Genomic DNA, 25,855 nt, shown 5'->3' with positions numbered 1-25,855 from the left:
CAGTGCACTTGGCCTGCCAGTTAGGCAGCTGGTTAGGATGTCCACATTCTGCGCCAAGAGTGCCTGGACTCGAGCCCAAGTCTGCTACTGACTCCAGTTTCTTGCTGCTGCACACCAAGAGAGGCTGCCAGGAATGGCTGAATTTACTAGATCCTTGCCGCCCATACGGGTCACTGAGACTGAATTTCTGCCTCCTGGCTTTGACCCACTACTTCAGTTTTGTCACTGCTTTGATGGCCAGCTCTAAATTATCAGGAATCTGTCTTCCTATTAGTTTTATCAGCAATAACTTCCACTTTAGTTACTCAAAGATGTTCATAAAAGGTATAAATGAGAAAAGAAGTCTGTAAATTGGGCTCGGCAACGTGGCCTAGTGGCTAAGGTCCTTGCCTTGATCCCATATGGCTGCTGGTTCTAATCCCGGCAGCTCCACTTCCTCTCTATCTCTCCTCCTCTCAGTATATCTGACTTTGTAATAAAAATAAAATAAATCTTTTTAAAAAAAAAAGAAGAAGAAGTCTGTAAATTGAAACAGCAGAGTAACATACAGAGTCTACATAAAACTTGGGACTCTAGAAAGAAAAAGGAATGTCTAGGGCCCAGTACGATAGCCTAGTGGCTAAAGTCCTTGCCTTGAGCGCACCAGGATCCCATATAGGCACTAGATCTAATTCCGGCAGCCAGCTTCCAATCCTGGGAAAGCAGCCCAAAGCTTTGGGAGCCTGCACCCAAATGGGAAACCTGGAAGAAGCTCCAGGCTCCAGACTTCTCATCGGCACAGCTCTGGCCGTTGCAGCCATTTGGGGAGTGAATCAGCAGACGAAGATCTACCTCTCTGTCTCTCCTTTTCTCTGTATTTCTGTCCTTCCAATGGAAAAAAAAATCTTAGAAAAAAAGTCAGGGCCTGGCACAGTAGCCTAGCGGCTAATGTCCTCGCCTTACATGCGCCAGGGATCTCATATGGGTACTGGTTCTAATCCCAGCTGCTCCACTTTCCATCCAGCTCCCTGCCTGTGGCCTGAGAAAGCAGCAGAGGATGGCCCAAAGCTTGGGACTCTGTACCTTCGTAGGAGACCCTGAAGAATCTCCTGAAAGAAGCTCCTGGCTTTGAACAGGCCCAGCTCTGGCTGCTATGGCCACTTGGGGAGTGAATCAGCTGATGGAAGATCTTCTCTGACTTTCCTTCTCTCTGTGCATCTCACTTTGCAATAAAAATAAATAAATCTTAAAAAAAGAAAGAAAAAGTAGTGCCTAACATAGCATTCACTCAGCAACAGGTGTATGCATTAATATCCTCTTCAGGGCTGGAGTTGGCACAGCACACTGTCTCGGCATGCCTGACGAAGCTCCAGCTCCTCCCGAGGGACAGAGGAGAGGGAGAAGGAGAAAGACAGGGGAGACAGGGAGAGGGAGCTGGGTGCTCATCCACTGGCTCACCCTCCAAGTGCCTGCCTTGGCCAGGGCAGGCCTGGAGTCAGGAGCCAGAAAGCAAGCTGGGTCCCCCAGATGGGTGACAGTGAGCCTGAGGGTCATGACCACAGACTTCAAGGGTCTACATTAGGTGTGGGCAGCTAGTGTCAGGAGCGGCAGCCTGGAACCGCACCAAGGTGCACTGATACGGGATGCATTTCCATTATGTCATTATTTCAGTGCCTCATAAACAAGCTTCAGGCCAGAGATTGGGAAGTTTTTTCAAACATCGTCTTTACTTCTTAAATTTTACTTAAAGATTTAATCTGAAAGTTACAAGGAGAGGAGAAAGAGATCTTTCATCCACTTGTTCATTTCTTAGATAACTGCAAAGGTCAGCGCTTCACCAGGTGCTTCATCCAGGTCTCCCATGCCGATACAGAGGCCCAATGCTCTTCCCAGGCCACAGCAGAGAGCCTGGATGGGAAGCGGAGCAGCGGGGACACAATTTTTTTGCTCCCACAGAAGGATGTCTGTCGCAGGCAGTGGCTTTACCCTCTACATCACAATGTCAGCCCCCAGGAAATTTTTTCTTAAAAACAGATATTAAATATTTTAGGCTACTGCAACTATTCAATTCTGTTTGATACTATGTGCATAATATAGTACAAACATCAAAGAACCTAACAACAGCCCAGTACTTGGGGGGGGGCGGTGACAACCATAATTACGAAAGTGAGAAGTAAAGGAAAACCTGTATTATATGGAATCACCGGATTGTTGAAAACTAATCATGGTTAGACTTTGATCTTTAAACTATAGACAACTGGGCCCAGAGCCATGGCTCAGTAGCTACATCCTCGCCTTGTACATGCCAGGCGCTGGTTTAATCCTGGCTGCTCCACTTCCCATTCGGCTCCCCACTTGTGGCCTGGGAAAGCAGCAGAGGATGACCCAAAGACTGGGGACCCTGCACCTGCATGGGAGACCCAGGAGAAGCTCCTGGCTCCTGGCTTCGGATTGGCTCAGCTCCAGCCATTGTGGCCACTTGGGGAGTGAACCAGTGCATGGAATATCTTTCTCTGTCTCTCCTTCTATAAATCTGATCTGCCTCTTCAATAAAAATAAATCTTCTAAAAAATATATAAAAAGTTAAACAAAACTTTGGAGAATGGCAATATTTATAAAATACAGATTCCTTTCTTAAACGAACAAACATTCTGTCTTTTGGCTTCCTTCCATGATTATGCTCAGGCTTAGCTGCATACGGTCCACACCTGCCCCTTTTCAAAGGCGAAGCTGTAGAAGCTGGCATGCCTTCAGCTCACACTTAAATCTCTGCCCTTCAAAAAGTTTCCTCTCTGACAAATACCACTGCTTTTCTCTCTGCTGTCAGGATCTGCTATTTTTTGGTTTTGTCTCATATACCGACTACAATTTTAGAATCTGCTTTTTTAAACCCCATGAAGGTTTCCAGTCGTCGTGACTGTTTTTCTCGTTATTTCTCAGTGACACAGAGAACACAGTGCAGCCTTGCTGTGAATCAGTCAACACCCTTACTGGAATGCCTTTTAAATTCGCCACTGCCCAAATATGACCTCATTTCGATTTTTAAAATACCTCAATAGTTTCAAAAGCTGCTTAGGCAATCTGAATGTTTAGTGAGGGTGAAAGAAAAATAATGGGTTCCTAAGCTCAGAAGATTGATTTAGATCGCATTTTAACCATTTAATAGACGTGACCTGGGAATTTTCCTAAATTTTGTTTATCACAGAGCAATGTGAGGCATTGCATTAGGGTGACTTAACAGTCCTGTCCTCCAGAAGTTTACAACAGAAAATAAAGGAATCACAGAAAGCCACAGAGAAGCAAACAATTCCAACAGAGCTACTAGGACATGCAGGAAGCACAGGGATCAACAAGCCCGGGTGCTGAGACCTCAGTACAGCCCCGCTGCCAGGTGAGATTGCTAAGGGAAGCCCACTGCCAACAAAACACAAGTGCCTGCCAAGGCCTGCATGTAACAGAACTCAGCTTGGTCAGCAGGACTAAAGCATAAAACAAGTAAGGCCCAAGAGATGAGGACCCACAGCAATTTCAGCTTCTTAACCTGCAAAACAGGGATAGTATCTCCTCTATTCAGTTACCTGGACCATGGAACTATACACACACAATACATATACACATACACTTAACACAATGCCTTGTACAGAACAGGTACTCAGGTGAAAGATTTCTTTATTACTCAGTTTTAAAATCTACAGAAAAAGAGCCTTTTACAGGCACCCCTAGAGAATCACTAACATACCTTCCTGTTGAACTCACACCTCATCAGAGCATTCCGTTTAATGCTGAGCTCGCTCTTCATTTCTCCTGGGTGCACCTTACCTGTGCTGAATCACGGGGCTGAAGTCAGCTCCCAGGTATCAAGGCTGGCATTTCCTTCAAAGGGTCACACACTGGAAAGGGCCCCACCACTTCACTACATGTAACACAGACCTGAAAGTACGCTTGACTTTTTTCTGGCTTTAATTAAACGGGCTGCAGCTGCTGACCTATTCAAACCTAAGCTTAAATACTGGTTGACATCAATTAGATAACTTGGTTGAGAGAAAATCACCTGCACCTTGGCTCTGTGATAGGTGAAAATGAATAAAGTACAAAGTTTCTAAGAACCTGAAAGATAAGAACAGCAACGTTTGTATTCATGTTATAATTCTTTTCATTTTACTTGAAAGAAGGAGAATGCTATCTGGTATGGTAGCCTAGTGGCTGAAGTCCTCGCCTTACATGTGCACCGGTTCTAATCCCGCAGCCCTGCTTCCCATCCAGCTCCCTACTTGTGACCTGGGAAAACAGCTGAGGACAGCCAAGGCCTTGGGACCCTGCATCCACATGGTAAACCCAGAAGTGGCTCTTGGCTCCTGGCTCCTGGCTTCGGATCGGCACAGCTCCACCTGTTGCGGCCATTTGGGGAGTGAATCAGCTGTTAGAAGATCTTCCTCTCTGTCTCTCCTCCTCTCTGTATATCTGATTTTCCAATAAAAATAAATAATTATAATTTAAAAAACTCAACTTCAAAAGGCTAAGACAGCTTCTTGTCACAACACACTTGCCTCAATGAAAGTGCATTTCCAGTCCAAGTGTTTTTTTTTTTTAAATTTACTCATTTTTATTGGAAAGGTAAATCTTTTTTAAAAGATTTATTTATTTATTTTTTATTGGAAAAGCGGATATACAAAGAGGAGGAGAGAGAAAGGAAGATCTTCCATCTGATGGTTTACTCCCCAAGTGACCACATCAGCTGGAGCTGAGCCAATTCAAAGTCAGGAGCCAGGAGCTCTTCCGGGTCTCCCACACACGTGCAGGGTCCCAAGGCTTTGGGCAGTTCTCAACTGCTTTCCCAGGCCACATGTAGGGAGCCGAATGAGAAGCAGGGCCTCTGGTTTTAGAACCGGCAACATATGGGACCCTGGGTGTACAAGGCGAGGACTTTAGCTACTACCGTATTGCGCCGGGCCCTGGAAAGGCAAATTTCACAGAGAGGACAGAAAGATCCTCCATCCACTGGTTCACTCCCCAAGTGGCCATAACGGCCAGAGCTGAGCTGATCTAAAGCCAGGAGCCAGGAGCTTAGTCCCATGTGGGTACAGGGTCCCAAAGCTTTGGGTCATCCTGTACTGCTTTTCCTGGCCATAAGCAGGGAGCTGGATGGGAAGTGGAGCAGCTGGGACATGAACCAGCACTCAATTGGGACCCTAACACATGATGGGGGAGGATTAACTACTAAGCCATCACACAGGACCTAAACATGTTTCTTGAAAATGAAAACTTTTAATGTTGGTAATTGAACTGCATATTAACACAGAAAATGTCTCTGGGCCGAGACATTTTATTTAGAAGACACATGTTGGGCCAGGCACAGTAGTCTAGTAGCTAGAGTCCTCACCTTGCACACGATGGGCACCAGTTCATGTCCCGGCTGCTCCACTTCCTATCCAGCTCCCTGTGGTGGTGGCTGGGTAAAGCAGTCAGGGACGGCCCAAAGCCTTGCGTCCCTGTACCTGCGTGGGAAACCCAGAAGAATTTCGGGTTCCTGGCTTTGGATCAGCTCAGCTCCAGCTGTTGCGGCTACTTGGGGAGTGAACTAGTGGATGGAAGATCTTTTTCTTCTCTCTGTAAATCTGACTTTCCAATAAAAATAAATCTTAAAAAAAAAAAAAAGACACTTGTTTTCAGAAAAATCTAACCTCTGTGTGTGTGTGTGTGTCAGTGCTCACGAGGTTGATGTGTATTATCTCAGTTCTGGGAGTGAAGTACAACCCTCAGCAAGCTATTCCACAGAGGGGAAGTGGAGCCCTTCCTCTGCTAGTAAATGATGTATTTATTCTTTGAACCCAAAACTATACCAGAGCTCAAGAATGCTCCTTACCTCCAGTCCTGCTCAAAACAGTCATGTCAAGGTACAATAGATCTTAATTAATTAAAAATATTGGAAAATTAAAGTTACAACACACTTCAAAAACAGTGACTGAATTTCCCTTCTCCAGCCTTCCCTTTAATACGCCAAAATAATTCTAGCCCCTGAGCTTTCCTAAACCTTTAATCACTGATGGTACTCTGTGCTGTACCTAGCCATTAGAACAATTTAAAAAAAATGAACACTGTGCCAATTATCTTCAACAGCCCAGAGATATCAATCAAGTGATCCTAATAGTCCTAAACACCACCCTCAAACCAAAAGAGAAATGGAGATTGGAAAACTTGCATTCTAAAGTGCTGCCATCCAGACAAAATTACCCTGTGAATTAGAGTAATTTCAATCAGATCCTGTAAAATTGAACATTTTTCTCAAAACCAGAATTACAGAGTAACTATTAAATTTGTTTAAGGGCCCAAAGCCTGGAACAGAAAATGGTTTTCTCTGTGGTAAATTCGATAGCAAAAGGCAGGAAGCAGGAGCTAAGGAGAGGAGCAACAGTTTAGGAAAGTAGCAATAAATAAAATTACAAAACGATTAACCTATTCATCTACCTTAAGGCAAGATCTCACAAAACCACACACTGCTGAAATAAGGCCTAATGTCTTACTCTCCTATGGGGGCCTGAGATTTCAGCTAACCCCACTGCACGTTCAAGGTGCCTCCAAGGCATTTCAGAAGTGTTAAAAATTCACCTGTATTTTCATACAGGGCAACTGGATTCATGACTGTAACAGTCTTTAAAAGGCAATGGTTTGGGCCCAGCGGTAGGGCCTAGCGGGATCCCTTACGGGCGCCGGTTCTAATCCCGGCAGTCCACTTCCCATCCACCTCCCTGCTTGTGGCCTGGAAAAGCAGTCAAGGACAGCCCAATGCTTTGGGACCCTGCACCCACGTGGGAGACCCGGAAGAGGTTCCAGGTTCCTGACTTCGGATTGGCTCAGCTATGGCTGTTGCACTCACTTGGGGAGTAAATCATCGGATGGAAGATTTTCCTCTCTGTCTCTCCTCCTCTCTGTATATCTGACTTTGTAATAAAATAAATAAATCTTTTAAAAAAAAAAGGCAATGGCTCGCCTAAAAATACAAACCAGAACAGGAGTGCTTTTTCATTCCCTAAATCATAAATCACTCTTAAAAAGGATTACTTTCTCTAATGCACAAATCACAACATCATAAACAATCTGAGCATCACAAAAGATAAGCTACCTGGTAAATAACCTATCAGATGTATAGAAAAGGAAAGGCTTAAATCACTACTCTAGAATCCATTTAAATATAACCCACTCAGCAAGATAAACACGAAGTTAGTGAAGTGGAGGAAGTGGAGGGAGGAGATTCCATTCAACTGCTTGACAGGAAGCTGCCAGGCAGGGAAGTTCAGACACAGGAATACCAGTTTTGTTTCAGCAAAAGAATAAAGGGAAAACACTGGTGAGAGAGGGCCAAAGAGGAAGTTCTTTTTAGCGAACAATCTGCCATATATTAAAGACAATCCAAAATCATTTAAAAAAAAAAAAACCCTCACTTTTTCATGAATTCCATGTGCAAATGTACTTGCTAGGCAGACTGGAGCCTGAACTGGCAGCTTCCCTGCTTCCCTATAGCAAGAACGCATCAGGGTGACTGACAACAGTCCATCACCTTCAAAATAAATTTTGATGATTAGCCTTTTTTAAAAAATCAACACTTTTAAGAGGAACATTAAGTTTCACAACTATGTGAATATACTTAACATTAGACATTTCAAAAACGGATAGGGTGGCAAATGGTGGCTTTGTGGGTTTATTTATTTATTTATTTATTTACCACACACACAAATGAGTAAGTTGAGAAATCATTCCACTCAAATGTTGATAGTAGCTTGTTACATAAATCCTGAAGTACCCTAAAGGAAATAATCTTTCACTTATTTTTCTTTAAACACAGTAACTTGTGGTTGTCTTTAACGACTAGGTTATTTCTATGTATACGTAACTGATCTTGAAAGATCCCTTCCACATACTTGGGCAAGGTCTTTAGAGTGAATACAGAGTGAAAATGAAGAACCCTTCCCAATTAGCATCTTTCAAATCCTCCGAAAGACTCTCTGCCAACCAATACCGCCTGTGAAATTCTAAGTTGTGTGTGTGTGTCAACTTCAGCTGAGTCCTTCATTCCGCGAAGTGTAAATCTCGAAATTAAAAGAGGTAAGACTCCCCAAACCAACAAGCATGTCTTTAATGCACTTGTCATACTGGCCAGCGAAGGAGGGACACCTCCCCACATCCTAGCCTTAAGCACCACTGCGGTCACCGTGCTAAGTCCTTTGCAAAGGCCTTGTGGGCGCTCCCATAGGTTTCACCCTAAGACTCCACAGGGCACGGCTTAGGAGCGCGGCAAGCCCGGCTTTGGCAGCCCAGGGGGAAGCCTCCTGGCGAAGAACCTCGGAAGGCTCCAACTTTGCGCAGACACCCTTCCCTGCGACAGGCGATGTTCTCGAAAGATCTACTCCCTTCCCAACTCAGATGTCATTCCCAGATCAGCTGCCTCAAGGGCTGGCGGCGCTCAGCCCACGCCCTCTTCTTCGAGCACCTTGTTCGGGGGGCCAGCGCCGGGCTCGCACCGCAGCCACCTCCCAACCCCCAGCCCCCACAAACCAGCAGCGGCTCTGGCTCGCGACCCCAGCCTGGCCACAGGGCTGCCCGGCCGAGTCCGCAGGCGGGAGGGACAGGGGGAGGGATCGCCGGGCCTGGGCGATGCGGAAACCCGATCCGCTGAGGGGAGCAACAGGGCGGGCGGGCGGAGCCTTTCCAAGGGGTCCGGGGGCAAAGACGGCCTCACCTTGACTCTGATTTCGTAGGTGGTGAAGCGGCCGCGGCCGACCCCCACGGTCTGGGGGTTGCTCACGTCGATCTCGAGGAAGTTGCTGGGCGGCCCGTAGGCGTCATTCAGATTCTGCGGCTTGGTGATCAGCCGTCGGGTGTCCGCCACGGTCTCCGCCATTTCGCTGTAGCCGCCGCGGGCTCCCTCCGCCCCCTGCGCCTGGCGCCGCCGCTGCCGCCCGCTGCGGGGACACGGGGCTCGCGCGCTGCGGTCGCGAGGGAACGAGCACGTAGGGCGGGCGTTCTCCCCGACGCGCGAAGCCCCTCCCCACGCCCCTCGGGTTTCCGCCTCTCGGAATCCCAAGGGACAAACAGCTGACTCGCCGCGAAGCCGCGCCCCGCGGCCCGGAGGCCCTGCGGAGACAGGGAGGGGCTCTGCGGGCGCGGACCTGAGCCTCAGCGGGCTCACGCGATCTGTGCCCGGCCTCGGGGCCAGCCGGACTACAATGCCCATAATGCAGCGGGCGAGCGCGGTGTCACCAGGCGGTGGCTGAGAGGCCAGGCGCTCGCCGGCGGGAGCTTCCTGTGTGCCGGCTCCAGGCTAGGCCGGATTGGGCTTCAGCCCCCCAAAGGAAGTTTTCACCGGTTGCTTTGGGGGTTGCGAGACAAGTTTAAACGACAAGCCTGGAGGGGAAAAAGTCTGCCTCTGCCTTAGGCCGGTCTAACCACTCTCATTTTGAACACATGAAATTGTCTTTCTAGATAGCCTTTTAAACATTAATGCAAATGATGATTTTAACTTTGGCCGGGGTTTCACCAGACATGTTTCTGGTAAATTGAAGGCGGTCAGTGAAGGAGAGGAAACAAATATTTAAAAGCCTGGCGATGGCCCAGCACGATAGCTGTGGATAAATCCTCACCTTGCATCCACCGTGATCCCATATGGGCACCAATTCGTGTCCTGGCTGCTCCACTTCCCTTCCAGCTCCCTGCTTGTGACCTGGGAAAGCAGTGGAGGATGGCCCAAAGCCTCGGGACACTGCATCTGCGTGGAAGATTCGGAGGAAGCTTCTGGCTTCGGAATGGCTCAGCCTTGGCCTTTATAGCCGCTTAGGAAGTGAGCCAGTGGATGGAAGAACTTTCTCCTTTTCTATATCTGCCTTTCCAATAAAATAAATATTAAAAAATAAAAAAACCTGGCAAGATTATGGCGCTGATATCAGTTTTTGGAGACCGATCTGCCTGCTAAAACCATGAGGAGTTGACAGGCTGAAAGCTACCTAGAGTAGCCTATGTCTGGAAGATCTCTCTGGATTCCTCATTTCCCACAAAGTCCCTTTTGTTTGTCAAGTGGTAACTATGTCGCTACGACACTTCAAACACAACTCAGACAAGTTTTCTAAAAAAACAACGAGACAATCAGATCCCAGTTCATCTCTCCCGGTCCAACAACAAAGGCAGATTTGAACTTCGACAACCTAAGATGATTTTCCAGCTCTGCCTTGTAGTCATGACGTCATCATGAGTGACATCTTAATATGGTAAGTATCACTAACTTCATTTTGATCTGCCCCTCCTGGAAAGTTTTCCAGATCAACAGCAGCTATTCTTTCTCTAAGAAAAAAGAGAGAGAAGGAAGAAAAGAAGGAAGGGAAAAAAGAAAAGGGCCTGGCACCGTGGCTTAGGGGCTGCATCCTTGCCTTGGCTATGCTGAGATCCCGTGTGGGCGCTGGTTCGTGTCCCAACTGCTCCACTTCCCATCCAGCTCCCCGCTTGTGGCCTGGGAAGGCAGTGGAGAACAGCCCAAAGCCTTGGGACCCTGTGCCCATGTGGGAGACCTGAGGCTGTTGCTGGCTCCTGGCTTCGGATCCCCTCAGCTGCAGCCCACTGCAACAGTTTGAGGGTGGGCCAGCAGATGAGGATGTTTCTGTGTTGCCTTCTTTCTCTGAATCTACTTTTCTAAGAAGGCTAAATGAATCTTTTGGAAAAAAATTATTCATTGTTATTGGAAAGGCAGAGTTAGAGAGATGTTATATCTGCTATTTCACTCTCCAAATGGCCTTAACTGTAGGAGTTAGGCTGGTCTGAAGCCTAAAGCTTCTTCTAGGTCTCCTTTATGGGTGCAGGAACCCAAGGCCCTGAGCCATCTTCTGCTGCTTTCCCAGGCCCTAAGAAGGAAGCTGGGCTGGGAAAGCTAGATAAGAACCAATGTGCTTATGGGATTCAGACATAGGGCCAGTCTGGATGCTAACCCATGACCATGATGTACATTTGGTGGGGATGTCTGTGTTTGTCTTACTTGGATTTTGTTTAGGTTTATAGATGGGTGGGTTAAAGATCTTAGTCAATCATATTGGGGGACTTTTCAATGATTATTTACTGATATTTGTATTAGCCTTTTAAAATATATATATATATATATTGTTTGTTTGTTTCAAAAGCAGGTTTACAGAGAAAGAAGGAGAGGCATAGAGAAAGAGATCTTCCATTAACTGGTTTACTCCAGTGTCTGGAGCTGAGCCGATCTAAAGTCAGGAGCCAGGAGCCTCCTCTGGTTCTCCCACGCAGATGCAGTGTCCCAAGGCTTTGAGCCATCCTCCATTGCTTTCCCAGGTCACAAGCAGGGAACTTGATGAGAAGCATAGCCACCAGGACCCAAATCAGTGCCTGTGCAGGATTTCAGGAGCATGCAAGGATCCAGCCACTGGGCCATCACACCGAGCCCATATTACTAAGATTTTAATGTCAATTTATTAGTCCTCAAGAGTATTCTTTATGTAGCATTTAAACGTTTTAAAATATTTTAAACGTAATTGTTGAAAAATTTTAAAGAAAAAAGCAAAATTCTGGTTTATTGACAAACAGAATAGTTTCATTCATCAAACAGAACAGAAAAACCAAGCAGGTTCATAGGCAAATAGGGAAAAAAATCTTTTATCTTTGGCTTTTTTAATCATCTCAGGCAAACTTATAAAGTACAGCTACTGATAGTACAAGTAAGTATGTACACAAAAAAATTTACTGGAATGCTCAGTGTGACACTATTTTAGAAAAAAACAAGGATTTTCTTTGTTTTCTTTCTTTCTCCCTCCTTTGAGGTTATAGCAAGTTTGGTCAAACTAAAGTCAGAAGTAAGAGGGGGCCCGGCGCGATAGTTTAGCAGCTGAAGTCTTCGCCTTCGTGCCAGGATCCCATATGGGCGCTGGTTCTAATCCTGGCGGCCCTCTTCCCATCCAGCTCCCTGCTCGTGGCCTGGGAAAGCAGTCGAGGACAGCCCAAAGCCTTGGGACCCTGCACCTGCGTGGGAGACCTGGAGGAAGTTCCTGGCTGTTGGCTCCGGATTGGCGCAGTACCAGCCATTGTGGTCACTTGGGGAGTGAATCATCAGACAGAAGATCCTCCTCTCTGTATATCTGCCTTTCCAATAAAAATAAATAAATCTTAAAAAAAAAAAAGTAAGAGAGTGCTTCCGAAACTGGTTTGGTCATCCTAAGGTTATTAAAAGTGGTGGAGTCTTCATGAGTGGTTTCCTCCTTTGTCTCTCCCCTTCCCTCAGGAACAAGAGGCAGCAGCAGCAAATTTGGAAGCAAGGAGTTCACCCAATTTTCCCTAACCCTATGTCCTTCCCACTCTGATCAACTATGCAATCATTATTTAAAAAAAATAATAAAACAAAAACAAAAAAAGTGGTGGACTCTTAACAGCCAGAAGACAAACTCCAGCTCTTATGGGATGTTGGCAAGGCTTTAGCCTGCTACAGTCAGTAATGGTTCCAACAGTAATAATTCTTAGTAACACTTTGAAAGTTTGTAATAAAAAGAAATTACATGACGTATATTAATGATGCAGATTATTTTCTAGCAAAGTCAATGCACAATGAATATGTATTGAAGGCCTAAATGTGTTTTTCATCTACAAATTTAACTGTAAGTTTATGGTCCTCCTAGAAAATTCGATCGTACTTGCCATTATGATTGATATTATGAAGAAAATAAAACTTGGTGATACAGCAGACAAAGACAAGCTTATTAGATGCTATAATGAGAGAAGCTTCAGTATGTTTCTCTTTCAAAATAAATAGTATATTTCTCTTTCAAAGAAACAGATTTTTTGGCTTGAAAGAAACCAAGTGGGAACTGGTATAAGCCCAGCAGTAACCTGAACAGATGAATTAAGCAAAGTGTGGTTTGTGAGAGCTGAGAGAATCTGTGCATTGTGATGTCATTCATGACTCTGCCACAAAGCAACAAGTCTTATGGAAAGCTCTTGTCTCATTCCTTGGAGGCACCTAGGACAGCATAACAAATGCCTATGTAAGGGAGGGGGCTGCAAAAGGATGTCAGCCCAGCCTTGTTGTACAGTCAGCCAGCTAGATCTTCTTATTGTAAAACTCAGGGGGGAAAGGAATTTAACGTTTTAGGGACTAAAATTGTTTTTTTCTGATGCCAGCACGGTGACTTAACAAGCTAATCCTCCTCCTGCAGGTGCTAATAGCCCATATGGGTACCAGTTTATGTCCCGTCTGCTCCACTTCCCATCCAGCTTCCTGCTTGCGGCTTAAGAAGGCAATAGAGGATGGCTCAAGTCCTTGGCCATTTGGGGAGTGAGCCAGTGGCTGGAAGATCTTTATCTCTCCTTCACTCTAAACCTGTCATTCCAGTTTAAAAAAATAATAATAATAGGGTCCAGCGCCGTGGCCTAGCGGCTAAAGTCCTCACCTTGAATGCACTGGGATCCCATACAGGCACCGCTTCTAATCCCAGCAGCTCCACTTCCCATCCAGCTCCCTGCTTGTGGCCTGGGAAAGCAGACGAGCACAGCCCAAAGCCTTGGGACCCTGCACCCGTGTGGGAGACCTGGAGGAAATTCCTGGCTCCTGGCTTCAGATCGACGCAGCACCGGCCGTTGTGTTTACTTGGGGAGTGAATCATCGGACATAAGATCTTCCCCTCTGTCTCTCCTCCTCTCTCTATCTGACTTTGCAATAAAAATATAAAATAAAATAAATCTTTAAAAAATTATAATAATAATAAAATGTAAAAAAATTAAAAGAAAAAAAAAGGGTGGAGAGACATCTTCTATTCGTTGGTTCACTCCCCAAAGGCCCACAACAGCCAAAGCTGGACCTGGCTGAAGCCAGGGTTCTCTCACATTGGACAGGGAAGATCCAAGTATTTTGAGCTGTTGTCTGTTTCCTCCTAGGGTATCTGCTGACAATACTGCTTCCCACAATGGCATGAAGAATGTTGGAGAGATTGAGAAAATCAGAGGTGAGACAGACAAAAGCTAAAGACTGTGAAAGCAGGCGGCCAGAAGGAAGGGCGAAGAGGCAGAACTGGGAAGCCTCCCTTCACTAAGTAAGGGAGGTCGACCTAGAAGGCTCGATGCCAAACCTTGTTTTGAGCTGCTTTTGGAAGTTCAATAACAGGAATTGATGTGGTACAAACTTTGGAAGCTACAACCCATACTGATGTTTATCAGCCAATGCTTGATAATCAGGAAGCAACAGTGTGACCAACCACAGAAGTCAGTACATGATTGTCTGAAGGAAGTTCTTAAAACACACAGGTCTGTAGCCTTGGACCATTGCCCACTGGCACACACCTGTGGGCCTCAATCTTGGCCGTGGACTTTTGCCCACTTACAGACGATTGTCCACAGAGGTAGACCTCAGTCTCTGGCACCAGCAGTCTGTGAACTCAAGATTCCAGGCACAGTCTTTCCTGCTCTTCCTTAGCTTGTCATGCTGTCTTGTTTGTGGCAAGCAAGAAGTTGAACAGCTGAATTAGAGGCAGAGGCAGGTCTCAACTCCAGACAAGTTAATGTGGAATGTGGCATCTCAGAGAGACAACCCAGCTCTGCCACAACGTCTACCCCATTTATTTATTTATATATTTATATGAAAGTCAGAGTTACAGAGAAAATGGTTTTTCCATCCCCTGGTTTGCTTCCTAAATTGCTGCAATAGCCATACTGAACCAATTCGAAGTCAGAAGCTGGAGCTTTCTCCAGGTCTTCTATATGAGTGCAGGTGCCCAAGCAATTGGGCAATCTTCGACTGCTTTCCTAGGTGCATTAGCAGGGATCTGGGTTAAAACTGGAGCAGCTAGGACTGAACCAGCACCCATGTGGAATGCTGTTGTGCAGGCAGAGAGTGGTTTTACCCACAATGCCACCATGCCAGCCCCTGGTATATGCTCATTTAAATTTTGCTTATTCTGAGTGCATTTGAGCATCTTTTCATGTTTAAAGTCATCAGATATCCTTTTTTGGTAAGCTACTTTTACAAATTCTTTGTTCCTTCCTCTCCCCCCTTTTAAAATTTATTTATTTTTATTGGAAAGGCAGATTTACAGAGAGAAGCAGAGACAGAAAGATCTTCCATCTGCTAGCTCACTCTGCAAGTGGTCACAATGGTCAGAACTAAGCCAATCCGAAGCCAGGGAGCCAGGAGCTTCTTCTGGGTCTCACACACAGGTGCAGGGTCTCAAGGCTTTGGCCAGCCTTGACTGGTTTCCCAGACCTCAAGCAGGGAGCTGGATGGGAAGCAGGGCCACTGGGAATAGAACTGGCACACATATGGGATCCCAGCATATACAAAGTGAGGACCTTAACCAGTAGGCTACTGTGCCAGGCCCTCCCCTCCTCCTTTTTTAAAAATTGTGATTGTTTCTGGTGAGATATCAGAATATATTGAATATAAATTGGATGGGCAGTGTGGCACAGTGTGGTAAGTCATTGATTGGCATGCCCATGTCAGAGTGCCTGGTTTGTGTCCTGGCTGCTATGCTTCCAAATCCAGCTCCTGCGAATGAGCCTGGAAAGGTAGGCAATGATGGCTCATAGGAGGTCCAGCTGGAGTTCCTACTTCTGACTGTTGTGCAGTTTGTATAGTAAGCCAACCATAAGAAAATCTCTGTCCCTCTTTCTGTTACTCTGGCTTTTAAATAAATCTTTTAAAAAATATATACATAATAAACCTTTCATGTTATAGAAATCAGATAATCTCCTTGCTTTAATTGATTACATTACTAATAGTTGTTTTTCAGACATTTTGTAATTTTTTATATAGCTGGCTTTATTGCTTGCTCCTTTATAACCTCTAAGTTTTGAATTATTACTGGAAAAATAATTGTGATCCTTTATAAGATGGTGAAAAATGTTTTTATTCAAGCCTGTTGGCAGTTAGGAATCATGATTATTTCATTCAGGGACAGATACTGGGGTCAAAAAGCATACAGTAAAAACAAGTGGAGATTTATAGCCAAGGGGAAGGATGGGAGGCGTCAGTGGATGGAGAGCTAACAGCAGTAACAACAGAGGCATGGGGATTCTTGCTAGACCGAGTTAACAGGAGTCTTACGAAAGGCCAACCAAGGATTTGGGTGGTAAAAATTTTGTTTATTTATCTGGAAGACAAATTTACAGAATGAAGGAGATAGGGTGATCTTCCATCCATTGGTTTACTCACTCAAATGGTCACGAAGGCCAAATCTGAGCCAATCCAAAGCTGGGAGTCCAGAGCTTCTTCCGGGTCTGCTTTGTGGGTGCAGAGACCCAGGGACCTGAGCTGTCTTCTGCTGCTTTCCCAAGCCATAAGCCTGGAGCTGGATCGAAAGTGGAGCAGCTGGGACCAGAACCAGTCCTTGGGATACCTTGTGCTACAAGGCAGAGGATCAGCCTGTTGAGCGACCACTCCAGCCTCTAGGGAATAAGCAACTTGATCAGATGTCAAGGGTGGTAAAGACCTAATGGAGCAGAATCCAGAGCTTGGTCAAGGAGTTTGTCTGTAGTTTTGGGGCTCAGGAAGTGATACCTGCAGTCCCCTAGTATGGTGACTTCGAACTAAAATAGTAAGCTCAAATTTCTGTACTGACCTCCTCTTCCTCCACTACCACTGCCCAGACTCTCAAGTACATTTCTTTGTGTGTGTGTGTGTATATATATATATATATATATATATATATATATATATATATATTCATTTTTGTTGGAAAGACAGATTTACAGAGAGAAGGATAAACAGATCTTCCACCCACTGGTTCACTCCCCAAATGGTCACAATGGCTAGAGCTAGGCCTAACCAAAGCCAGGAGCCAGGAGCTTTTAACACTTCTGTAAGTTTATTTAGGATGTTTTGTTTTTCATGGGCTTCTCCTGAAATGCATTAGCTAGGAAAGATTAACCACTGCCTGGGATAGCAGAGACTAAAGGTCTTAGAATCCAGGACTCTAGAATAGACTTGTCATTTGTTCATCTGAAAACAGCTCACCTCATAGGCTGTCTTCAGGGTGAGATGACCTTTGTTCCTTGTTGTCCCCTCCCATGGCCGCTCCCCCCAGCTGGTTCTCATCACCTTCCAGGATACACCAAACTCACTGCCAACCTGCTGTTCTCAGTAGCTCCTGAAGTTACGTATGCAGCAACCATCTGGCACTTAGGGGTGGCTCATACTTTGTATGTGTCCCATGCTGTGATCCCAAACTCTGACATATGTGTGTCTCTTTTCTCCTTTTTTAGTCTATCTTCAGCTCATTTTTTAGGGTGGAAGGAAAAATTTTCTCTTTATTACTAATAGGTCTCTTTAAAAAGCCCTTCCTTCTGTTATTTAAAAAATTGCTTGTTAAAAAAATGTATTAAGTTTTTAATATTTCTGCATTTTGTTTACCTGGACTTTATTTTTTAAAGACTTATTTATTTAAAAATCAGAATGACAGAGAGAGGAGAAGAGATGACAGAAAGATCTACCGACTGCACTCCTTAAATGGCTGTAACATTCAGGGTGGGCCAGGTTGAAGGCAAAACTTCATTTGGGGGCCCAGCATGGTAGCCTAGCAGCTAAAGTCCTCATCTTGCATGTGCCACAATCCCAAATGGGTGTTGGTTCTAATCCCGGTGGCCCTGCTTCCCATCCAGCTCCCTGCTTGTAGCCTGGGAAAGCAGTCAAGGACAGCCCAAAGCCTTGGGACCCTGCACCCATGTGGGAGACCCGGAAGAGATTCCTGGCTCCCTGGCTTCGAATCAGCACAATTCTGACCATTGCGGCCATGTGGGGAGAAAAATTAATGGACAGAAGATCTTTCCTCTGTCTCTGCTCCTCTCTTTATATCTGACTTTGCAATAAAAATAATTATTAACAAAAAAACTTCATTTGGATTTTCCACTTGGGTAATAGGGACACAATTACTTGAGCCATCACCTGCTGCTTCCCCGGCACATGAGCTGGGGATGGAACAGAAGTGGAGTAGCCGGGACTGGAACAGGCAGTCCACCTGTAAGGCAGACTTCTGAATCAGTCCGTTAATGTGCTTCACCTCAATGCTTGTCCCTGGATTTTATTGGCATAAGAAAATTATGGATCTAAATTTTTTCCGTATTTATCTATCCAGTTTTTTCCAATACTGTTTGTCAAACAGCTCTCTTTTACTCGTTGATTTCAGTGTATTATACATAAAGTTTCACGAGGGACAAATTTCTTAGTCTTGTGGATTTCTGTACCTGTGCATGAAATAATAAAAGCTATATTTGGGGAGCCTGATGCCATAGCATGGCAGTTTAAGCCTCTGCCTGTGGTGTTGGCATCCCAAATGGGCATTGATTTGAGTCTTGATTAGTCCACTTTCAACCCAGCTCCCAGTTTGTGGCCTGGGAAAGCAGCAGATGGCTGTTTTTTTTTTCCCCCTGCACCCACTTGGGAGATGTGAAAAGAGCTCCTGGCTCCTGGCTGCAGAACAACCTGGCTCCATTGCAACCATTTGGGAGTGAACCAGTCGATGGAAGATCTTTCTCATTGTCTCTCCTTTTCTCTCTGTAACCATGCTTTATGTGTGTGTCTATGTGTGTGTGTGTGTGTGTGTGTGTGTGTATACATATATACGCTGTATTTGATTTTTGTCTCCAGTTCTTAGCATAGCTTTGTGAAAACCTTGAGTGATAACAATGTTGTGTTTTTCATAATAAGCCCTTTTGGAAAACACCTGAGTTTATCCTAATAAGGTGGCTGAAATAGGGACCAGATAGCTTTACTGTAGAGACTGGGCTTCAGAAAGACCAAATGTTTTTGAACCAAGGATGGAAATTTTCTTTTTCTAAAATATTTTTTAATTAATGTTACAAGCAATAAGTTCTTTTTTAAAAAAAAACTTATTTTTATTGGAAAGGTAGATTTATGAGAGGAGAGACAGATCTTCCATCCACTGGTTCGCTCCCCAGTTTGCCATAATGGCCAGAACTCAGCAGATCTGAAACCAGGAGCCAGGAGCTTCTTTTGGGCTTCCCACGCAGGTGCAGGTCCCAAGGCTTTGGGATGCTCTACTCTGCTTTCCCAGGCTGTAAGCAGGGAGCTGCATGGGAAGTTGAGTAGCTGGGACATGAACTGGCACCTATATTGTATTCTGGTGCTTGCAGGAGGAGAATTAGTCTACTGAGCCATTGTGTCTGGCCTGGATGGGAACTATCAACACACTCTGTCACCAGGCATGGAGAATGTCTGGATATTGGGTTCTAAAAACTCAGGAATTCAGGAAGTTCCTAGATGGGTGAACACATGGACATGCTGGGGTAGTCTGAGCATCCCTTTTGCAACTGGTGTCTGAAGTGTAGACAGTTTTGGGGGACTGAGTCCTTCAGCTGTGGGATCTGCACTTTCTTCGGAGAGTTCATATTCAGAATTGAGTTGAACTGTTGGATACCAAGGCAATGTCAGAGAAACGAAGAGTGAATACAGTATTACCTTGGGGATGATGCTCCTATTCTTTGAGGCCCCCAGAACTAGACTCTGGATCCTCTTAGTAAACCTCCACTGGCTCCCCTGAAGGTTGCTTGTCCTGTTGAGCTGCTCCAGTGGCAAAGGAGATCTCTCCGCGCCTAACTTCCCAACCACCACAATTAGGAAGACATCAGTATGTAGTTAGCCCTCTGCATAAGAATGTCATGTCTTCTTGAAGTGACTATTTAAGCACATCTTTATCTTGTTTTTCTAAGACATTTATTTGCTTTCTGTAGAGAAAGAGGTTAAGGGTTGCTGAAGACCAGAGCTGGAAAGAGCTAGTGCCCTATTTGGATGTTCCTTTCAACAAAATAAGCCTGCAGGTCGCCCAGTCTCCCTCCCGGCAGACTAGGGAGTTAGTGCTCCTGTGTTTAGGCAACCATCTCCTCTAAGGGATCTCCCTTGTTGCCCTGAGATAGTTTACAAAGATCTCTTTCAAAATACACATGTAGAGTTACATTTTTGGTTTTGTTGGTTTTTTTTTTGCATTTTATGTATTTTTGTTTGTTTGTTTTTTATGTATTGGTAAATTAAGCAGTGCCCAACTAGTTGTATCAATATCAGTACTACTGCCACTTGCTTTTTCCAGGATCTTCAGTATCACAGTTATTATTATTTTAAATTGTATTTATTTTTATTGGAAAAGCAGATTTACAGAGCAAACAAGAGAGCAAGAGAGAGAGAGAGAGAGTGCTTCCATCTACTGGTTTCCCAAATGGCTGCTAACAGCCGGAGTTGAGGCAGTCCTACCTAACCCAGGAACCAGGAACTTTCTCTTGCTCTCTCCCATGGGTACAGGGGCCCAAGAGCTTGAGCTATCCTCTGCTTCATTCCCAGGTCATAAATGGGGAGCTGGATGGGAAGTGGAGCAGTTGGGACATGAACTAGTGTCCATATGGGATGCCAGCACTGCAGTCAGAGGGTTAGCTTGATATATCGCTATTCTGGCTCCACCAATTATCCTTCCCCTGCCCCATCTTCATATCCCATGTGGTAGTCACAAGATGATGCCTCTCTGATTTCCAACTGTCTGAAGCATCATTTACCAATGTCCTCAGCTGCTGTGCTTTGAAATTCATTACTGCATTTACTCTCTGGTCACACTTCCCAAAGGCTGCTCTCTGCCAATGCCTAAGCACACCAGAAATACTAATGCAGGCGAGAGGAGGGACAAATGACATTGAATCGGATGCCTGGAGGAGTCAGTGACACCTAGGGCAAGGAGCAGTTTCTATCTTCAGTCAGGTGGTTGATGTCCCCTGGGGTTAAGTTCTGAAAGCACAAGGCAAAACAAAACAGGATTCCTGCAGAGATAGGTGAGTCCCTGATGTCATGTCATGCTGAGTGTAAAGCCAGATAAGGTTCATATAAACCTGGATTAGGGGGCTATTACAAAGGTCACTGGTCACCCCGTGATGGCTCACAGTTAAATCCTCAACTTGCAAGTGCTGGGATCCTTTATGGGTGCCGCCTCCTATCCCAGCTCCACCTCCCATCCAGCTCCCTGCTTTTGGCCTGAGAAAGGGACCCTGCAACCACATGGAACACCTGGAAGAAGATCCTGGCTCTTGGCTTCAGATCGGTTCAGCTCTGGCCATTGGAACCATTTACAGAATGAACCAACAGGTGGAAGATCTTTCTGTCTTTCCTTCTTTGTGTAAATCTGATCTGCCTTTCTAATAAAAACAAAACAAAAGTTCTCCACTGATTGAACACAGGGAAGCAGGAATCTTTCTTGCTCCATAAGTTGGATTGCCAACATTTAAAGTAAAGAAATAGTGTTTCTGGGCCCGGCGGCGTGGCCTAGCGGCTAAAGTCCTCGCCTTGAACACCCCGGGATCCAATATGGGCGCCGGTTCTAATCCCGGCAGCTCCACTTCCCATCCAGCTCCCTGCTTGTGGCCTGGGAAAGCAGTTGAGGTCCCAATGCATTGGGACCGTGCACCCGTGTGGGAGACCTGGAAGAGGTTCCAGGTTCCCGGCTTCGGATTGGCGCAGCGCCGGCCGTTGCGGCTCACTTGGGGAGTGAATCATCAGACGGAAGATCTTCCTCTCTGTCTCTCTTCCTCTCTGTCTCTCTTCCTCTCTGTATATCTGACTTTGTAATAAAAATAAATAAATCTTTAAAAAAAAAAAAGAAATAGTGTTTTTTAGAGTACTGTTTCTCAAGCCTTAATTCATATAGTAGATTAAGCTCTCTGCCTGCAGTATGGGCATCCCATATGAGTTCCAGTTCAAGTCCTGGCTGTCCATTTCTGACCCAGGTCCCTGTTATTATGCCTGGCAAAGCAGAAGATGGCCCAGGTCCTTGGACCCCCTGTGCCCACTTGGGAGACATGGAAGAAGCTCCAAGCTCATGGCTTTTCATTGTGACCATTTGGGGAATGAACCAGCAAGTGGAAGATCTCTCTTTCCATCTCTCATTCTCTCTGCTGTGACTTTGCCTTTCAAATAAAAATAAAGAAATCTTAAAAAGAAACAAAAAGGCCTTGGACTTTGTAAAAACTGCACGTTCTATCAGTACTTCTAGGATGAGGCCTTGGATTGAGTAGTTCTAACAAGTTCCAGGTGATTTTAATGTTGCCAGTTCCCAAAACCTTCCCTAACGTAGATGGAAGTATCTAGAATGTTAGATACATTTGATTAATTAGTGAGTTGTGGGGATTGCTCTGCTCCGGAGCCAAGGGCATTGCTTGGCCCCTTTAGCTGCATAGACTTGAGCTGTTTACTCAGGTGACACAAAAACTTATTTTACTAGGTGCATATGAAATGGAGGAAGAAAGATGGTGAACAAGGTATACTTTTTGCTTCCTCCTGAATGTTTCAGTCTGGTCACAGGAACAGAAAGATGGAGCAAGCCATGTCACTGGATGTGTGATAGGAGCCACGCGGTCTAGCCTTGGAGGGAGAGGAGAGGGGAAAAATTTCAGAGTGAACCAGCAGTGAGATGGAGACATAATATTGGTGCTTGACAGGCAAATTGTGACTCAGGTGTGCTTGAGTCACATTCCACAGTCAGGGAAGACCCATGAAGGAGCTCAGAATGGAAGAGCATGGCCCATCCAGGCGATTGCACTCAGTCAGGAGCTGCTGGGATGAAAGGGTGGTATGAAATGGCCTAAGACCAGGGGACTAGGCCAGAGAGGCATTGCATGTTTGTGTAGTTCTGTACATTACCAAGCGATGTTGTAAAGGAAATCATTGAATGGGATGACTTAATTCCATTTACATATGTTTTTAATTTCATCTTACTTAAAAGGCAGAGGAATATTTTCATTTTAATAAATTTATTTTTACTGGAAAGGTAGATTTATGAAGAGAAGGAAAGACACAGAGAAAGATCTTCCATCTGTTGGTTTACTCCCTAAATGTCCATAATGGCCAGAGCTGAGCCAATACGAAGCCACAAGTCAGGATCCTCTTCAGGGTCTTCCACTTGGTTGCAAATTTCCCAGGTTCGGGGCCATATTCTGCTGCTTTCCCAAGCTACAAGTAGGGAGCTAGATGGGAAGTAGAGCAGTCAGGACATGAACTGGGATCTAAATGGGAGCCTGGTGCATATAGGGGGAGGATTAGTCAATTGAGCCATCAGGTCAGGCTCAGAGGGATATTTTTCGTCCTCTAGTTTATGCTCCAATTGCTAACAATAGCTAGGGCTGGGGCAAACCAAGGGCAGAAACCAAGAATTCAATCTGGATTTCCTGCATGGAAGGCCGGGACTCAAGTGTTTGGGTCATCTATCACTTTCTGCCTCCCAGGGTACACATCAAGAGGAAGCTGGAATCCAAAGAGGAGTCAGATACTGAGGTGTGGGATAGAGCAGTCCCAAGTAAAGCATCTTAAATCACTGCACCCAACTCTCATCCAAAATGATGTCATTTTTAATTTTGAAAGAGTATACTGATAAAACTAAGATAATACCAGTGGAAATGTGGAGAAATAGATGAACTTGAGCTGTCTCTGGCTAGACTCAAAAAAGGTAAAATGGAGGGGATTCCTCCGACCAGAAGTCTATGAGATGCCAGGTCAGAGGAAGGATATGAAGATGCTAACAGCATCACGACTTCTGTGGGGAGTGGGAGGGTGTGGCCAGTGAACTGCTGTCACTGTTCTAGAGGAAGGCTTTACTCACAGGGACAATGTAACCCCACACACACTGGGTTTGATTCGTAATTCTATTTGAATGCAAGTTAACACTTCTAACTTTTCATTTGGAAGCACATTGGTATAGGAGATGTATTTGTCCAAAACCTGTAGGTTGGGATCTGATATAGAGTCTGACTAGATCAAGGTTTGGCCCCCCTCAGCTGTCTAAAACTCCTAAATCTATACTTGCCTCAACCAGGAAAGTGGGCTTGTCATGGCAGCATACATCTTTAAACATACCACTCACATAGGCACCCACTTGTTATTTCTGTTTGTAATTCTACTAGCTCAACTCAAATTGTCTACAGTCTGGCTTGGGCCAGTTGTTGAGGTTCACAGAATGCCAATTAAGACAGCTGTGTCCCACATCAGAGTACCTGGCTTCCACACCCAGCTCTGGCTCCTGACTTCAGCTTCCTGCTAATGTGGATGCTGAGAGGGAGGGGTAATGACTCAGTAGTTGGGTCCCTGCCACATGTATGGGAGACCTGGATTGAGTTGCAGTTCCCAGCCTCAGCCTCAACCCACTTCCAGGCGTTGCAAGCATTTGGGAAGGGGATCAAGGGAATCAACAGATGGGGGTTCTCTTCTGTCATTCTTCCTCAAGAAAGAAAGAAAGAAAGATGGAAGGAAGGAAGGAAGGAAGGAGAGAGAGAGAGAGAGAGAGAAAGAAAGAAAGAAAGAAAGAAAGAAAGAAAGAAAGAAAGAAAGAAAAAGAGAAAGAAAGAAAAAGAGAGCAAGAGAAAGAAAAGGAAGGAAGGAATTAAAATCAGTCTCATTCCATTTGCCCCAAGCAACTCCCAATATTAACATCATTTTTTTTTTCTGTAAATGACATTATTATTCTACTTATTTGAGCTGATAACTGCAAGTCATCTTTTTTTCTGTTTCACATCTACCCTTCATCACTCTGTCATACCTGAGTTCAGTTATTGTTCGATTCCAGAGATCCTCATCTTGCCTTGTTTTCTCCCATCCCTCAGGCCCATTGTGCATAATGCGAGCATGATTTGCATATGCCTATTCTGGTATGTTTGGCCTTTCTATTATAAATATCTCTTGGCTAGCGTGTTATATAAATCTGTCTGGCTTGAAGACAATAGTTTGAGCAAATCAATGCTGTTTCATCAGGGCTTGATAGAAGAGATGGGCAAAATCATTTAGTAACTGCATTAGCCTGGACAGGTTATTTCTCCTGTCTGTGTCTCCAACTCTTTCAGTATAAAATAGGGACAATAATTGTACCTATTTAACAGGGTGCTTGTGAGGCTTGAAGGAGTCAGTGTGTGCAAATCATCTGAAACAGCGCCAGACACACGGTAAACCCCAACATGCCAGGAATCTGTACGTGAATTACACGGGAAAGAGGCTTATCTTGAAAAGAATGTGTTTGGAAATGACAAAATAAGGTCTTGAATGCTGCGATAACTTTGGTTTGGATGGGTTTGTGAGCTGGGAATAGTAGAGAAATGAATCTGAGGGTGGAATATCTGAAGAACTTGGGCTTCCACCTACTAAGAGAATGTTTGAGCACCTCATTTACTTACTGTTGATTTAGATTCAAAACATTGGTTTTCACAGGTATTCCAGTAACACGCAGTGTCAGTTATGTCTCAGGTAGAAGAGTTGCCACAAGAGGTTTACATTACCCTCCTTTGCATTTGAGAAAGCCAAAATTCTTAAAATATGGATTGTTCCAAAGTATATCTTTGATAAAGCAGCTTGAATACTGCATTGTGGATAACAAGGTTAAATAAAGGTTCTAATAAGACAAACAGTGACAATTTAAATAAATCAGATGTTTTTGTGGAAGATTACTCTGTGATTTTCTCCAATTATTCATGACATTTCACCCATTCATATTGTGATCGGCTTTAATAGTGGAAGGAAAAAAAACCCCTTGTCTCCTTGTTTATTCTTTGTTCTCAAGGAGATAAGCTGTTTATAAAGATACATTATTTGTTATTTAAATCACTTTTACTGAAGTTGTTTATTTCCTTGTTTCAGTTTCTAAAAATATTGCAACAATTGTAATGCTTCTTAGAGATGTCTATTCAATTCAGAGTGATTTGTACTGAAATTCTTTGCTAAATGGGCACAGGTGCTGGTGTATATAACATACTAGAGTGAGTCAAAACTAATTGATGCTTTTTTAAAAAAAAAGGTTCTTGTGTCATCTAATAAGGTCTGTGATTAAAAACATTTAGACTTCAAGTCTTAAATATTTGTAAAGATTTGCCTTTACAT

At 44.7% G+C, this 25,855-nt stretch overlaps 1 protein-coding gene across 2 annotated transcripts in view; it reads right to left on the bottom strand.

Moving 5' to 3' along the window:
• Positions 1–9,174, bottom strand: part of SNX3 (sorting nexin 3) — a 39,942-nt gene extending 30,768 nt beyond the window's left edge. For both annotated transcript variants that reach the window (XM_012925539.2, XM_004580339.3), the window contains exon 1: positions 8,714–9,174. In XM_012925539.2, coding sequence (XP_012780993.1) covers positions 8,714–8,875 — 162 coding nt within the window. In that variant the 5' untranslated portion in view covers positions 8,876–9,174. The remainder of the gene's footprint in view (positions 1–8,713) is intronic.
• Positions 9,175–25,855: the final 16,681 nt, after the last annotated feature.

Source organism: Ochotona princeps, chromosome 1 (genome assembly GCF_030435755.1).
Source record: "Ochotona princeps isolate mOchPri1 chromosome 1, mOchPri1.hap1, whole genome shotgun sequence".
NCBI lineage: Eukaryota > Metazoa > Chordata > Mammalia > Lagomorpha > Ochotonidae > Ochotona > Ochotona princeps.
Note: the sequence above shows the minus strand (reverse complement) of the source record. Positions and strands in the feature narration are given on the sequence as shown.